Source organism: Vipera berus (genome assembly GCF_964194415.1).
Source record: "Vipera berus genome assembly, chromosome: 8".
Taxonomy (NCBI): domain Eukaryota; kingdom Metazoa; phylum Chordata; class Lepidosauria; order Squamata; family Viperidae; genus Vipera; species Vipera berus.
The window spans coordinates 2,401,051-2,415,527 of record NC_138211.1 but is presented as its reverse complement, the minus strand read 5'-3'; the positions used below and the strand labels follow the sequence as shown (position 1 = coordinate 2,415,527).

Genomic DNA, 14,477 nt, shown 5'->3' with positions numbered 1-14,477 from the left:
GTGGTAGCTGGTCTCCAATTGCGCACTTAATCTCCAATGCATGTTTGTTTGTTTGTTTTTTTCTGGCTGTAGAAACAGGATGTATAGCTAGGCCTCGATTTAACGGTCGTTTGATTAGCAACTGTTCAAAGTTATGACGGTGATGGCATTCAGTGGTGCTGGTGGGAAGCTGCATTCACTTAACAACCTTGTGGTTTGCTTAGCGACGTGGCAAAAAAAAAGGTCATGACATTGTCCGCGACTCCCTTAGCACCTGCATCGCTTAGTGACAGAAGTTCCAGTCCCAAACGGGTCGTACAACAAGGACAAGCTTTGAGTTTTCTCAAGGCACAAAGGCAAACAATTCCCACTCCAGGGACGAGTCCACCCATTTTTAAATCCCTGGTTTTGTTCGCACTGCTTGGGATCCTGAGCCCAGTCTAGAAATCTGAGATCGTATCCCATCTTGTATCCCATTACTGTATCCTTTCTCTGCATTTTTGCAAAAGAATCCAGACAATCGCCCGTAGGGAAAAACTTTGGCTAGAAAAAGCTGAAAGGATCCCACCCAGTGGTGGGATTCAGCCGGTTCGCACCACTTCGGCAGAACCGGTAGCTAATTTTTTGTTGCCCGGGCCCAGAACGGACTTCTGGAAGCGGCCATCCATGCAGAGAACCGGTTGTTCCCCTATTTGAATCCCACCACTGATCCCACCCCACCCCCAAACCAAAGAAAAAAGCAGGGTGATAGGCCACCAAATCCCACGAGCTGCTAGTCCTCAGTGACATGTGACATGGCCATTCATCTTTTTAGATTCGTATGAGGTGCGTATTCTTCCTGCCAAGGGTAATAACTTCGGCAAATGGGAGAGAAAAGTCACTGTGTGGTGCGGAATCGGATGTGAGGTAATTTGGAGTGTCATAAGGATGGAAGGGACGTAGTGGCTCAGTGGCTTAGGACGCTGAGCTTGTCGATCAGAAGGTCAGCAGTTTGGCGAGTCGAATCCCGAGTGCCGCGTAACAGAGTGAGCGCCTGTTACTCATCTCAGCTTCTGCCAACCTAGCAGTTCGAAAGCACGTAAAAATTGCAAGTAGAAAAATAGGGACCACTCCGGTGGGAAGGCAACAGCGTTCCATGCGCCTTTGGCGTCTAGTCATGCCGGCCACATGACCACGGAGACGTCCTCGGACAAGCGCTGGCTCTTTGGCTTTGAAGCGGAGATGAGCACCGGCCCCTAGAGTTGGAAACGACTAGCACGTGTGTGTGGGGGAACCTTTACTTTACCTTTAAGGATGGAAGGAGTGAGAGAGAAAGGATGCAACGGGAGGGATAGAGAGAAGAACAACTTCTCTCTTTGTACTGCAGACGTGGGGAAACGTTGAGTCAGCCTCAACTCTTCTAGTCAACCCCATCAAAGAAAGCATTTTAAAAAAATATCTGCATTCTCGCTAGTGCATTCAGCTAAATATCACCTAACCGGTAAGATCCCTTTTACCAGTGATCCTCGATTTACAACAGTTCATTTATTGATCGTTTGAAGTTACAAGAGCCCTGAAAAAAGTGACTTTTGACCGTTTTTCACATTTACGACCCCATGGTCACATGATCCAAATTCAAACCCTTGGCGACTGACTCATATTTATGACGGTTGCCGTGCCCTGGGGTCACAGGGTCCCCTTTTGCGACCATCTGACGAGCAAAGTCAAAGAGGAAGCCGGATTCACTTAACAACTGTATTGCCAATTTAATAACTGCAGGGGTTCACTTAGTAACGGTTGCAAGAAAATGGGGGCAGAAATCACTTAACAACTGTCTCACTTAGCAACAAAAATGTTGCGCTCAATTGTCATAAGTCGAGGACTAACTGTATAATCTAGCATCCCATTGTGATTACCATCCTTTCCTCCCCAGAATAAACTATGGGGGGGGGGAAAAATCAGCACACCAAGTTTGCCACAAGGATGCATAGCACCAAATGAGAAACGCCTGTGATGTCCCAGAGGGATCTTGCCGACAACTTCTATGTTGTTTGTAATTTTTTTTAAAAAAATATGCACACCATGTTCTGCAAAAGCACAAACGTCTTGTATGAATCCTCTTTCTCCACCTTACTGCCCTCTGGATGTATCAGTCTGGGCCCAGGCCAACTGGGAGTGATGGGCAGTGTAGTCCAACCTGTTTGGAAGGCAACAGGTGGCAAAAGCTAACTTTAACCAGCAAATATAGAGATGAGATTAAGGCAGGAATCCTCCACCTGATATGCAAGATGGATATATCAATCCATCTTTCATTGGCAGATGTGTCTACATAGGGGTAACTTGTGGACTTCAACTCCCAGAATTCCCCAGCCAGCACAGCTCTTCCCCAACTGACTGGGGAATTCTGGGAGTTGAAGTCCACAAGTCTTAAAGTCATCAAGGTTGGACACCTCTAGTCTATGGTACCTGCCAACTTAGTTTCCTAACAACATCAGAAGAGCCCTGAAGGGCCAACTTAGCCAACCTTGTCCAGTAATTATGGTGGCCGACTAGATTCACTATGGCATCTGAATCAACCGGTGTTTCAATGCCTGGTAGGAAGCCTGCATGTCAGTGATCCTGGGAACTGAGGGTCAAAGGGTGCCCCTCTGCATGTGGCCCAGCATCCTCTTGACCTCCCCTTCCACTCTCATGAACTTGAGTTTCTTCCAGGGGTTGATGGTCTGTCGACGGCTGCACTGAAGATCTTCCAGGAGCAGCCCCAGATGTTGCTGCACCCGCTCCCGGTCCCAGATGGGCAGGTTCTTCTGGACCACGTTCAGGATGATGGCCCAATAGTCGGACACATCTGCTCCCATGGTCAGGTAAATGAGCACTCGGAGGCCATCCTGGTTCTTGCGCAACTCGTGCAGGGCTTGCTTGCCTTCTTCACTGATCTCGTTGAAGTACAAGCTGGGGAGGAAGAAGAGGAAGAAGAGAAGGAAAGCTTTAGGAGCTAGAAGCAGGACAGGTCCGTGTGAACTGACCAGCCGGCTCCAACGGGCACCCTTGGCTGCCAATTCCAGAGTTAAGAATTCTGGAAGTCATCCCCAACAGTTTGAGAGGGGCCAGGTTGGAGAACATCACGATAAAATGCCATTTTTATTTATCCATTTGTATCCCAACTTTATTATTTTTACAAATAATTCCAGGTGGCAAACATATCCTATACACTTTCCTTGTCCTGTTTTCCCCACCACACAACAACCCTGGGAGGTGGGTTGAGCTAAGAGAGAATGACTGGCCCAAAGTCAGCCAGCCAGCTTTCACGGCTCAGGCGGGACTAGAACTCGCCGTCTCCTGTTTTCTAACCTGGTGCCTTAATCATTTGATCATCACTTCTGGCTCTCCAGAAATAATAGTTGCCTTGAATTTGAATTGAATTGAAAGCAGAAATCATCGTCTCCTTGAATGAGACTTTTTATTGGTTTTCTGAAAGCTCCATAAAATGACCAGCATCCCACAATGGCAAAAAACACCCACCCCATTTAATTTTTCTGCTTCATCCTGCTTTGCATCCCAACACAATCCAAGCTAGCTGGTTAGGATACATCTGAAAAGTAAGGAGATGAGATTTTTATGGGCTCTCTTGCACTTCCCATTTAAACTGTCATGTCCCTCTATTCCAAGCCCACCATCCAGTGTTGTATTTTCTGCTTTATTGGCACTCAGATCAAAATTCTCAGTTGTATTGAATAATTACCAATGAAACCCCTTTGTCAGAGTAAACTATAAATAGACTTTTGGCAAAGAAGTTTCCATAATTTCACGATGTGCTCCTGAGGTTCTACAGAGGACCAAAAGTTGAGGGTACAGAATTTTGGGTCCCTCAGGGATGGCTTCTTTCAAAAGCCAGCCCAGTCTTCCGAGGCTTTCAGTTGTCTCCTGTTCCCTTCCCTTCTGCTGTGAAAGTCAAACTAGATCATAGGGGTTTCCTTGTCTCTGCCCATGATCTTGGGACCCTCAAGAAGACACCCTCTGCCAAAATTCCCAGTGACCCGAAGGCGTAACAGAAGTCCAGGCACACGTGCCTTGGACGTTCAACTAAGAAGTGGCATGGGAAACTCACTGCACTTTTTCCAACGTTGCGTGTCTCTTGGCCTCCTCAACCAGGGCCAACGCAGCTTCGTCGGTCAATGAATTGTAGGCCACATCAAGCTCCTGTAGGTGGTGGTTCTGAGCCAGGTGCTGGGTGATCACCTTCACGCCCTGGTTCCCCAGGGAGGTGTGAAGGAGTGAGAGATTTCTCAATGAGCTGTTGCCAGCCAGGCCTTCAGAAAGATAGAGAGCCCCCTCCTCCGTCAATGGATTGTCCGCAAGTCTGAGGAGGACACAGTAAACATCAACACAGGAGAAGTCATCACCTTTTCCACTGCCCAACCTCCTTCAATCAGATGTCTTCTAGATGGGCCAAACCCATAGATTCCATCATTCCTGCAATCCCAAGAATCTTTTGCCTGATGTTTCTTGAGAAGATCAGTAGTAGAAAAAGAAACCATCTCCTTCCACAATTCTGCTATCTTCTCTCATTGTCGTGCCCTTGGTACCATCCAGGACTTTGTGTGTATATATGGTCAAATTTTGTACTGGCCAATCAAGAATGGTATCTTGCTGCTCTGGCAAACATTACTTGTGTGTTTTGTCTACAGGGTGCACGCTACGCTCATAGGTATGCTCCAAGAACATCGATCCAACAAAACAGAAGAGCTGGACTATCCGGCATCTCACATACCCATCCAAGGCAGATTACAAACTCACCCATCCCAATCTGCTCTTCTCCAGAAAAGTAGAGATGACCCACTTTAGCGCTCTTCCGGAAGACGCTGAAGACCTGCTTCTGCCAGCAGGCCTGGGGAACTCAGAACAGGTTAGAGCCCAGCAAATGGCTAGTTTAATGTGTGTTGTCACTGGGCCGGAGGGCCGGGGGGTTATTGTATTATTTTATTTTTCCTCTTGTTATTTTATTTTTATAGGGTGTTTTTTTACTGATGTAAGCCACCTTGAGTTGCCATGTGCGAGTAGGCGGCGATACTAATTTGGAAATAAGAAATAATTTTTTAAAAAAATCCTCAATAGCAGGTCACACCTGGAGTTGCAAGCAAAGCTTCTCTGGAGGGCAACAGGTCAGAGAGAGGGAGGGGGGGAGAAATTGGTTTAGGTGGAACAATCACAAAAAAGTCAGAGATCTGACTGGGCCTAGAGAGACCAGCTTCAAACCAGCTTTGATGTCTCCCTCCCGTTCTTTTCTCTTTCTGCTTTAAGAGTTTGGTTTCGATCTACAAGTCATCGGACACATAGCTCACCTTGCCTGCCTCGCCAAGGTGGAAGCCATCCTCCCACCCAGCCTTCACACTCACCGCAAGGTGTCGAGCACACATTTGTCGTGCAGAAGCAGATTCCGGATCTCCTTGCACGCCTCTGGACCCAGACTGTTGAGCTGCAAACTGGAGGAGACAACAGAACAACGTTGGAGTTGCAAGTCCAGCCTCCTAGGTCAGTTTCCTTGATCTATCGGGCTGCGCTCCCTTTGACCAGGCTAGCAAGGGTGATGGGATATGTAGTACCCCAAAGCTGGTGGAAGGCTGCTCCAGGAAGCTTCCCAGCTCTCAGAATCATCTTTAGTTTCAGCCATAAAATGACTTTCTAACTTTCTATCTGATTTTGCCACCCTCTGGTCAAAGTCAAGACTGCAATTTTCTAGCCCGTTAAAAAATAACGCACTAGAACTGATTCACCAAATGATTACCGAATTTCCTAGGCATTTTCTGCAAATAATCTATTTTCAAAGGGTTGGGAGTAGGGTGGTATAGGATGTTCTCTTCAATTGGCTGGAAACATCTGTGTTTTCTGCTCAGTCCTTTAAATTCAGCATTAACTTCCCTTCAAATAAATATAGTAAACTTGCCAGAAAAGCAGGATGTCTTAGCTACTGCTAAGCTTGTAAGCCGCCCTGAGTCTTCGGAGAAGGGCGGGATATAAATGTAATAAAAATAAATAAATAAATAAGAACGGCACCTTGGTATTTCTAAGAAACCAAATGAATTCACTTTCTTAAAAAAGAAAAAAAACACATGAATTCAAAAAAAAAAGATGTGGGTTAAACACACATCCTTATGTAAAAAGGTAGGGTGAAACTTTGCAATTATTGCAGCACTCTAGGAAGTTCTTTAGATGTAATTGCATATAATAATTGAAGCTTCACCCCGATGTGAATTGTGTGGATCGTGCTCAATTATAGCCTCGTAACTCACTGGAGTTTCTTGCAACGTAGCAAAATAGGAAAGAGGGTCCTCAGGCTGCCGACATCGAGATGGCAAGAGGCAAGATTTAGCTCCTCGACGCTGTGGCTCGTGGTGCCCACCACTGAAGCCAGGACTGCACATTTGAGAGGGGTCATCTTGACCGAAGAGAGGTTGATGGTCCTCAGGGATTGGATAGCCTCCGCTGTGAAACGTTCATTCTGGAACTCGTGTAAAAAGAAGAGATAGTCCATCAGCTCTGATGGCGGCAAGCCCTTACGGCTATTCCGGATGACCGTTTTCTTCATGGCCTTGGCAATCTCAAAAGCAGCCAGGTTCTTGATAGGACAGCCCAGTTGATCCAAGATGGCCCGGTTACGCCGTGACAGCAACCCACCCATGAAGATGGGGAAGAGTTCAAAGACCTCATCGTCGGAAGCTTCATCTGGGTGGCGCATGGGGCCTTCCACCCCAAGAATACTGAAGTTGATCTGGTCCAGGACATCGTCATTGAAGTAGTCCTCCTCTTTGAACATCTCCACTGCCATGGTGCGGGCGATGGTGTCGCGGTCCTTGGTGCCGAACCGGCTGAAGTAGCGGGGGAACATCTTGATGAGGTTGAAGAGAAGGGGCAGGATGCGCAATGGCAAGAATTTGGAGACGACGCTAAGTACCAGAGCCACATCTTCACCAACTTTCCCAATAATTTCAGAGACTTCCTTGCCCACCCGTTGCACCAGGGTCTTCTTCTCCCCCAAGACCATGTAAAGAGCTGCCAGGTACTCTTGCATGGCAGGGATAGTGAAGACAAAAGTGTGTTCCTTGCCTGACTGAACACAGGGGGTCAAGAAGAAGCGGAGAACGTCGCTCCGGAAGGTGTTCAGGAGATTAAGCTCACTCTCCGTCTTCATCTCTACCTCAAAACAGCGGCGGAGATCCTTCTCAGTAAAGCAAGTCTGTCGAGACATCACCCCTTCATAGGCCAACTTGCCCATTGTCTTGGCCACATACTTCATCATGGAGATGTTGGAGGGATCAGTGCTGTCCAGCACTTCCCCACTGAAGTTGAGCCGTAGGAAGCTGGTGTAGATCCCCGTCAGAGTTTGAGTTGGAGGCACCGTCTTGGTAAAATAAAGGAAGTGCAAGGTAGTGCACACCAACCAGCAATAAGAAGGAAGGAAGCAGGCAGCCATAATCTGGTTGTGCCGCTCCAGATTCCTTGACAGCATCTCCACAAGGTTGTCCTGCTCATTTGCCTGCTCTGCTGTGGGGGGACCAGAGGTTCCGGCACACTCCGGCTGCCTTAGGCGCATCTGGAAGTAAAGCTTCTGGAGGTTGAGGTCCAAGAAGCCACAGACTTCAACGTAGCGTCCCACAAACTTGCTGGGAATTCGACGTGCCGCCGAAGGGCGAGTAGTGACAATGATGCTGGCCTGGAGAAACGGAAACCAACTGGCGTTAATCACAAGTCACAGACCCGCTGGTGTTTCAATGGCATTCATGGTGGAACAGCAGGAGAAGGGCGAGATATGAAATTATGAGTCCTGATTATGGGACTCCTCAGTACAGAACTGGTGCAGTTTAGTTTCTTCACCACTCGTCATTACCATCTGTAGTGGTTAGTAACCAATAAAAGAGAATCTGTGTAGGGTTGAAATGAGGTGTCCTTGGTGCTCTGAGCTTGGTTGTTTTCTTGCAGGCATTTCATTATCAAACTAGGTGACTTTATCAGTGCTAGAAGGCAGCGGGGTTTTGCTCTCTGAAGCCCACTCCCTTCTAGCACTGATGATGTTATCAGGTTTGGCTAATGAAACGTCTGCAAGAAAACCACCAAGCTCAAAGAGAACCAAGGGCCCCACATCCTCTTCTTCTTCCTCCTCCTCCTCCTCCTCTACCTCCTCCTCCTCTCCTCAAACCCCACTTCCTTCTAGCACTACGTTGCCTAGTTTGGGTAATGAAACGTCTGCAAACCCACCCCCCCAAACTCAGAGAGCACTCTCATAGCGGTTAATGTTCTTTCCATTTCTATCCGACTTGTCTTCCAATTAGTTCAAAACAGACTAAGTAAGAGATAGATAGGCAAAGATCACCCAGTAAAATATATTTTAAGCATTTGCCCTAAGCAAATAAAAGATTTCCACTACTTAATAAAAACTGATCCCATCCAAAGCAGATTTGCAAATCTCCAGGCTACCCATCTGAGCTTCCTCCTCGGTGAAAGCAGGGAGAAAGAAAACACGAGAGGGTGGGCAATGTGTGGTCATCTGTCCATCCCTCACCACAAACCTCGGGCATCATGTACTTCCTGAGCAGGTTGACGACAATAGCAGCTGGCAAGGTGGGTTCATTGGGGTCACCACAAAGCTCAGTGCGGGCCAGGCGAAAGTCCAGATTGAGGCGGTCAAGGCCATTGAGGATAAAGAGCACCTTGAGGCTGCTGGAGCCAAGCAGTGGAGCCACCTCCCGGAGGTGGAGGTATTTCTTGGTCACTAGACGGCGCAAAGACACGGGGCTGCTGCCCTGCGAAAGGTCTTCACAGGAGAAGGGAAGAAGCAGCTCAAAATGAGGAAGGTGCCCATGACACCAATCCATCACCATCTTCTTGATGAGGGTGCTTTTTCCGGTGCCCACCGTTCCGTAGAGGACCACATTCTTCACTTCTTGTCCACAGGGGTCCTCGTCAAAAAGGTTCTGGAGACCAATGGTATGACAGCAAGGTGCTTGGAGTTGATTCTGGATTGTCAGATCTGTAGATGGTTTCAAGATTTCCTCCAGGGAAGTCTCCCGGATCACTGGATCGACGTGGGTAGCGTCCAGAGCAAAGGAAGGCCCAAACTGTCTCTCCTCATTGGGCTGCCGGCAAAACCAATCTGCCAGACTATTCTTGTGTTTTTGGATGGCTTCTGGGGAGGAACAAGAGGAGGAAAGGTGAGAAGGAGGTTACCTCCCTTGTTACTGCTTTCAAAAACATATCCCTAGAGATCGGGATACACGGGTTCTATCTGATGGACTTTCAGAACCCATCAATCCTCAGAGGAAGGCGGTCCACAGGTTTACCAGAAGTTGCTACATTCTTCAGCACTCTCTGGTTTGACTTGGGGGAAGCAGGCCGAGATGTTGCCTCTTGTAACATTCCCTGGTGATGGCTGAAGTTCCTGTGGAGAAACAAAACTTTTAGAAGAACGATGTAACTCTGATGCCAAGATTTGTGGGCAATACTACCAAGTGGGCCCAGAAAAAAAAGTAAGCTGAAATCAAATCAGTTTTAGGTCATATGATTCATTATCTATTTATTCTCTTATATTTAATTACTCCATTCTCTCATCATATTCAAAACTACATTATGAAGACAATTTTTGGAGGAGCTCCGGAGGCTAAAGATGTTCTTGGGAATCAAGAAGAGTGTAAGTGTAGACCACAACCCTGCAGTAGATCATGGCCATAGCTTTGTAGAAGAAAACATGTTTCCAAGCAGAAGACTATGGCTCCAATCCTTGGATATTAAGGTAAAAGAGGGAGTGGTAGATGGAAAAGACCCTTTTCTTCTAAAGAGTTCCCAAAACTCATGTCAGGTGGAATAGGTAAACCAATAGACTGCTCTGGAACAAAACGGATCCTTGGTGCTGCTATTAAATATTAAAACTTTCTAGAGTTGGCTTCTTGTAACCCCTGGAATGAATTCCAGAAGGCTGCTGAGGAAAGGTTTTCGGACTCCCCAAGATGGCGGAACCCGGAAGCTTTTCCAAGATGGAATAAGAGCAGGGGAGCTTGTATGATCCTTCAGTCACTGGACCACAATTCCCAACCTTCTCAGGTGGCCTGGAGAATAGCAAAGAATGCTGGGAGCACAACATCTGGAAGGTCATTAATTCATCTTCTTTGCCTGCTCTGAAGCTTTGCCTCGGTCTATAGGGTGACTACCCTCAATGCTGAATCACTCGCCCACCCACCCTGGAGCCGAGGTCTTCCACTCCCCAGAAGAAACATCCTGTCCACCTGGGGCTGAGACCTCAGAGGTGTGCTCTTACCTGAGTGGAGATGCCAAGGAGCACCGAATCTGATCTAGGTAAAATATTCTTTTGAGGAGTTGGCTTCTCCCTGTATCTCAGATCAAAGAAGACCCCACCCCACAAAAAAAGAGGGAAAGCAATTATGAAGCTATCCATTTGTTTCAGACAATTTACATGTTACACTTTATCAATTTATGAAGCAGGGGGAAGGGGTTCTGCTTAGCCCACTTTGAGGAAAGATGTTGCAGATTTTTGCATCCCATGACAGGACTCCACTGAAGTCCAGCCACAGTGAGGCATGACTAAGTCAAAACACGTAGGGAGCCTGTGATACATCAGCACTTGACGTGATTGATGAAATAGCTGCGGGAAGTGTTATCACTCCCACATGGTGTGACAAAAGGATTCTGTCTAAGCCTAACCCTCCCTTAATCCCAGTTGTTGAGTCACAAGCAGAACAGAATCAAATTAATAGATAGGGGGAAGGCTGAAGAACAGTTAATCCAGAAGTGGCCTTGAAGGCTGGAAAGAATGGAACAAATCTTCCCTGTTTGCAGGGAGGAGAAGAGTTGGTCCAGAACTATGTTTCAACCTCTGCATATTTAAGGTGTGTGGACTTCAACTTCCAGAATTCCCCAGAAGTCCACATATCTTAAATTTGCTGAGTTGAGAAACAGTGGTCCAGAAGCTTTATGACTGAGCAAAAAATAAGAAACCCACTTCATTTTGAAAAGGTAGGATGGTTGTAGGTGAGGGCTAGTATTTCATTCATTCATTCATTCATTCATTCATTCATTTCCAACTTCAATGGATTCTGGAGCAAGAGGCTCAAACCCTTGGAAGTATTGCTTACAAAGAGCCTCCTGAAGTTGAAGTCAAGTCTTCCTCTCCCTTCTTCAGACTTTAATTGGCCCAATGGGAGCAGAAACGTCCAAGTTAACACCCCCCAGGCTCGGAAAAGAAAGGAAAAATAACATATCCTGAAGCCCCCTTGCCATTCCAACCCTTTCTAACCCAGAACCCAACCCTTGCTTACCCAACATGGGATCCAGGTGTCTTGCCAGCGATGCAGCCCCCCTGCTTCTCCCTCTAGGGGTTCTGGGCTTCACTCGACTGTACTGGACCCCCATCTGGGGAAGCCAGTGCCTGAAATGCATGATGCCAAAGTCCTGTCCTTCAACTGAAAAAGACATCAAGAGTCAGAGGTCTTGTGGAAAGGACTCTCCTGGTGCACCCTAGCCCAGCATGGTCAGTCTAGGCCCAAAGACTTATTTACGGAATTTGCCCTGGGTTGCTGGCCCAATCTCCCCTTTTAAAACCAAAGGACAGATCATAACAGGATCCAGGAAGAAATTATCACCCACAAGTTGAATGCTACTCAAGTAGAGTCTCACCTTGTGGGTTTTTCTACCTCTTACATCAATTGTTCTGATTTCAGTCTGTTGGAATCTTCATAAGCTCTTTCTGGTCCAACTTGCGACAGACACATTTTGCAAGCTGTCCTGGATAATTCCCATCCCTTGGTGTCTCTTGTCCTGCTTAAATTCCAGTGGTCATTGCTCTGGAAGAATCCTTTCCTAAAAACACCTTCTGTACCTTATCTTCTTTGGACAGGATGAAAATGACTTGTTGCTTGCCAGGACCTCAACTTAGAAGGAAAACAAGCTGGCCTATTTGAGCCCAGCTAAAGGCGGTTTAGACGGTGATCCACCACAAGATCAAGACTTCCAACGCTCACTTTGGAGTCAGCTCAGCCACCCGTGTGGATCGTTGTGTTTCCTAAAAGAGTTTTACCATCTGCCATGCTGGGATGGCTACCAAATGTCGCTTACCAAGCCATGCACCAAGCAAACACAACAGCAAAATATAAAACTCACAGTCCTAACCAAGAAAACTCAAATCCTTCTGGTGCGTGAAAAGAGAGGACTGTAGCAGGAAGCCAGGAATGAGAGAAAGACGAACTGGAATACATCGGAGGATCTGCAGAACAAGTTGCTTTAGAAAAGCAGGGTGTTTTTTTTAAGGAACCTCCTGTCAAAGGCACACCATCGGATCTACAGCTGTCTCCAGGGCAGACCAGTTTGTTTTCTCCTGTCAAATGCCAGGATGATGTAAGATCTGATTCTGCCTGCCAGCTCTCCTCCTCCTCTTAAAGTCACAGGACAGAAAAGGTTTCTGAGCAACCCAGAAGGACACTTTGTGGTTACAGCAACTTCGATAGCCGCAGCTTCCTTGAAGAGCCAAGCCAGATGAAGAGAAGACAAGCTAAGAAACCATCTGAGTTTCTTAACTCTGCTAATTAAAGGAGGGGGAAACTACAAATGGAATGCAAAATCTTGCCACTCCCATTTTTTTGGCAAAATTGTGCTCCTTTGGCAGATGTTTGGAGGCAGAAAATTATTTGGTGGCAAGAATTCTCTTCATTGTCCCCTCTTGCTGAATAAACCAAGCACAAAATTTTATGTTGCTTCTGCAAAAAAATTCATGTTGAAACTTTGAGGTGACTCCAGAAAAAAAAGGGCAAAACTGTCTCTCTACTCACGACTTTGAAGGGCGTGATGCAAAAGTTTCCTGACTCTTATTTTATTTATTTATTTATTTATTTATTTTAATTCCATTTATATCCCGCCCTTCTCCGAAGACTCAGGGCGGCTTACAAGCTTAGCAGTAGCCTTCATTCTATGTATATGCCTGCTTATTAGGGCTTTCACACACACCCCAAGCAGCATTATTACAAAGTCAGCTCATTGCCCCCAACAATCTGGGTCCTCATTTTACCTACCTCGGAAGGATGGAAGGCTGAGTCAACCTTGAGCCTGGTGGGATGCGAACCTGCACTAATTGCAGGCAGCTGGTGTTACTTAAGGAGGCATTAGCCCACTGCTCCACCAAGGCTCTTACCCAAGAGCTGTAAGACTGAGGTCCTGAATAAGAAAAAAAAAGCCTCTTTTGCCCAGAGCTTGTTTGACTTGTAGGTAGCGACTGCATCTCATGGACCCATCCTTCACACAATATAAAAGTTATTTATCCTTCCGCATTTGTTTAATTTTAGTTTTAACTTCCCGGTCGAGTCTACAGCGCTGGGACTTCCTGGCAGTACTTACCCGGGCACAACCCCAACGGTTCAGCCAAAATCAAGGAAATGGTGCCACCTACTGCAGTGAGAAAGTTGCACAAGACTCCAAAAACCCACACATTATTTCAGCCATTTTTGGATTTAGTTTTATTTTTGGGTCATTGTCCTTAGGCCTCAGTTACTCCGGAGGATCAGGGATGCAAGAGTCAAGTTTTGGCTTCTGTGCCCCCTAAGCATCACTCCTCGCCCCCCCCACACACACACACAACACCCACACCCCCAAGCCGGCCTGACACTCGCAGCTGCGGCGCCAGCTGCTCTGTCCTCTGGTTGCGAATGAATGCGGAAAGCCTTCGGTTCGCCCCCTCCCCCAAATCGCGCTGCCCTTCGCAGCTGGAAACGCGCCGGCCCCTCCCCAAATCCAAAGGCGCCCAGCACCCCCTGATGCTGCGAAGAGGCCCGCTCCGCTGCCCGCCCACCCCCAAGAAGACCCCGAACGAAGTTCCCCCCACCGCGCGCGAGCCTTTGGAGTCACCTGAGACGAAGAGGGTCTCCGGCGGGTGGTCGCAGCCCCGGCGCGCTCGGCTTCATGGCAAGCCTGGCTCTCCCGGGGATCTGGGGAGGGGGCTTTGGGGGTTCGCTTGGGGTGGGAGAGGCAGGCAAGGCGCTCTCCCCGCCCGGGCCAGCCCTCCTTCCCTCCGCGGCTGCTCTCGGCCGGCGCGGTTTCCTGCGCTGCCCGGGCACTTCCCGCTGGCTGGGCCGGCCTTCTCTCGCCGCGACGGGTTCTGCTTCCCAAAAGCGGCCGGCCGGGAGGGGCGGTGGCTGCTGGAAGCCATCCCGGCGCCTGCAGGGTGTCTCCCTGGCCCCGCGCGGCTGGCCGGCCCGGAGGCGAAGCGCGGCTGGCAGCGGTGCCAGGGAGACGCGGGGGCGGCCGTGGGATGCCCGAGAGGGCTGGCGGGGACCTCGAGTCCGGGAGAAGGGCGTAAGAGGAGCCGACTTGGTCAGCCTAGTCAAGGAACTGCCAAGAAGAAAGCCAGCCTCCGACATGCAGGGCCAAGCCCCCCCCCGCCCCCGCCCCCGCGATAAGCAGAGCCCTCTCCCTCCTAGGGTACTGCTGATGTTCTCTAGTTGGGTCATGAAACGCCTGCAAGAAAA

At 48.2% G+C, this 14,477-nt stretch overlaps 1 protein-coding gene across 5 annotated transcripts; it reads right to left on the bottom strand.

Annotated features, from left to right (window-relative positions):
* Nucleotides 1-1,484: 1,484 nt before the first annotated feature.
* Nucleotides 1,485-14,157, bottom strand: NLRX1 (NLR family member X1). 5 transcript variants are annotated; one of them, XM_081333821.1, is made up of 9 exons: nucleotides 13,858-14,157; nucleotides 11,283-11,426; nucleotides 10,265-10,334; nucleotides 9,294-9,391; nucleotides 8,523-9,139; nucleotides 6,249-7,669; nucleotides 5,355-5,441; nucleotides 4,067-4,318; nucleotides 1,485-2,910 (listed from the first exon to the last, which is right to left on the bottom strand). In XM_081333821.1, the coding sequence occupies exons 2-9, from the start codon at nucleotides 11,401-11,403 to the stop codon at nucleotides 2,592-2,594; spliced, it is 2,985 nt and encodes a 994-aa protein (XP_081189947.1). In that variant the 5' UTR covers nucleotides 11,404-11,426; nucleotides 13,858-14,157; the 3' UTR covers nucleotides 1,485-2,591. The 5 variants fall into 5 exon arrangements, with proteins under 5 accessions (XP_081189947.1, XP_081189948.1, XP_081189950.1 ...); XM_081333822.1 differs by lacking the exon at nucleotides 13,858-14,157 and adding an exon at nucleotides 11,641-12,814; XM_081333824.1 differs by lacking the exon at nucleotides 13,858-14,157 and adding an exon at nucleotides 11,641-12,812 and having other exon boundaries at nucleotides 11,100-11,426.
* Between the last annotated feature and the right edge of the window lie 320 nt (nucleotides 14,158-14,477).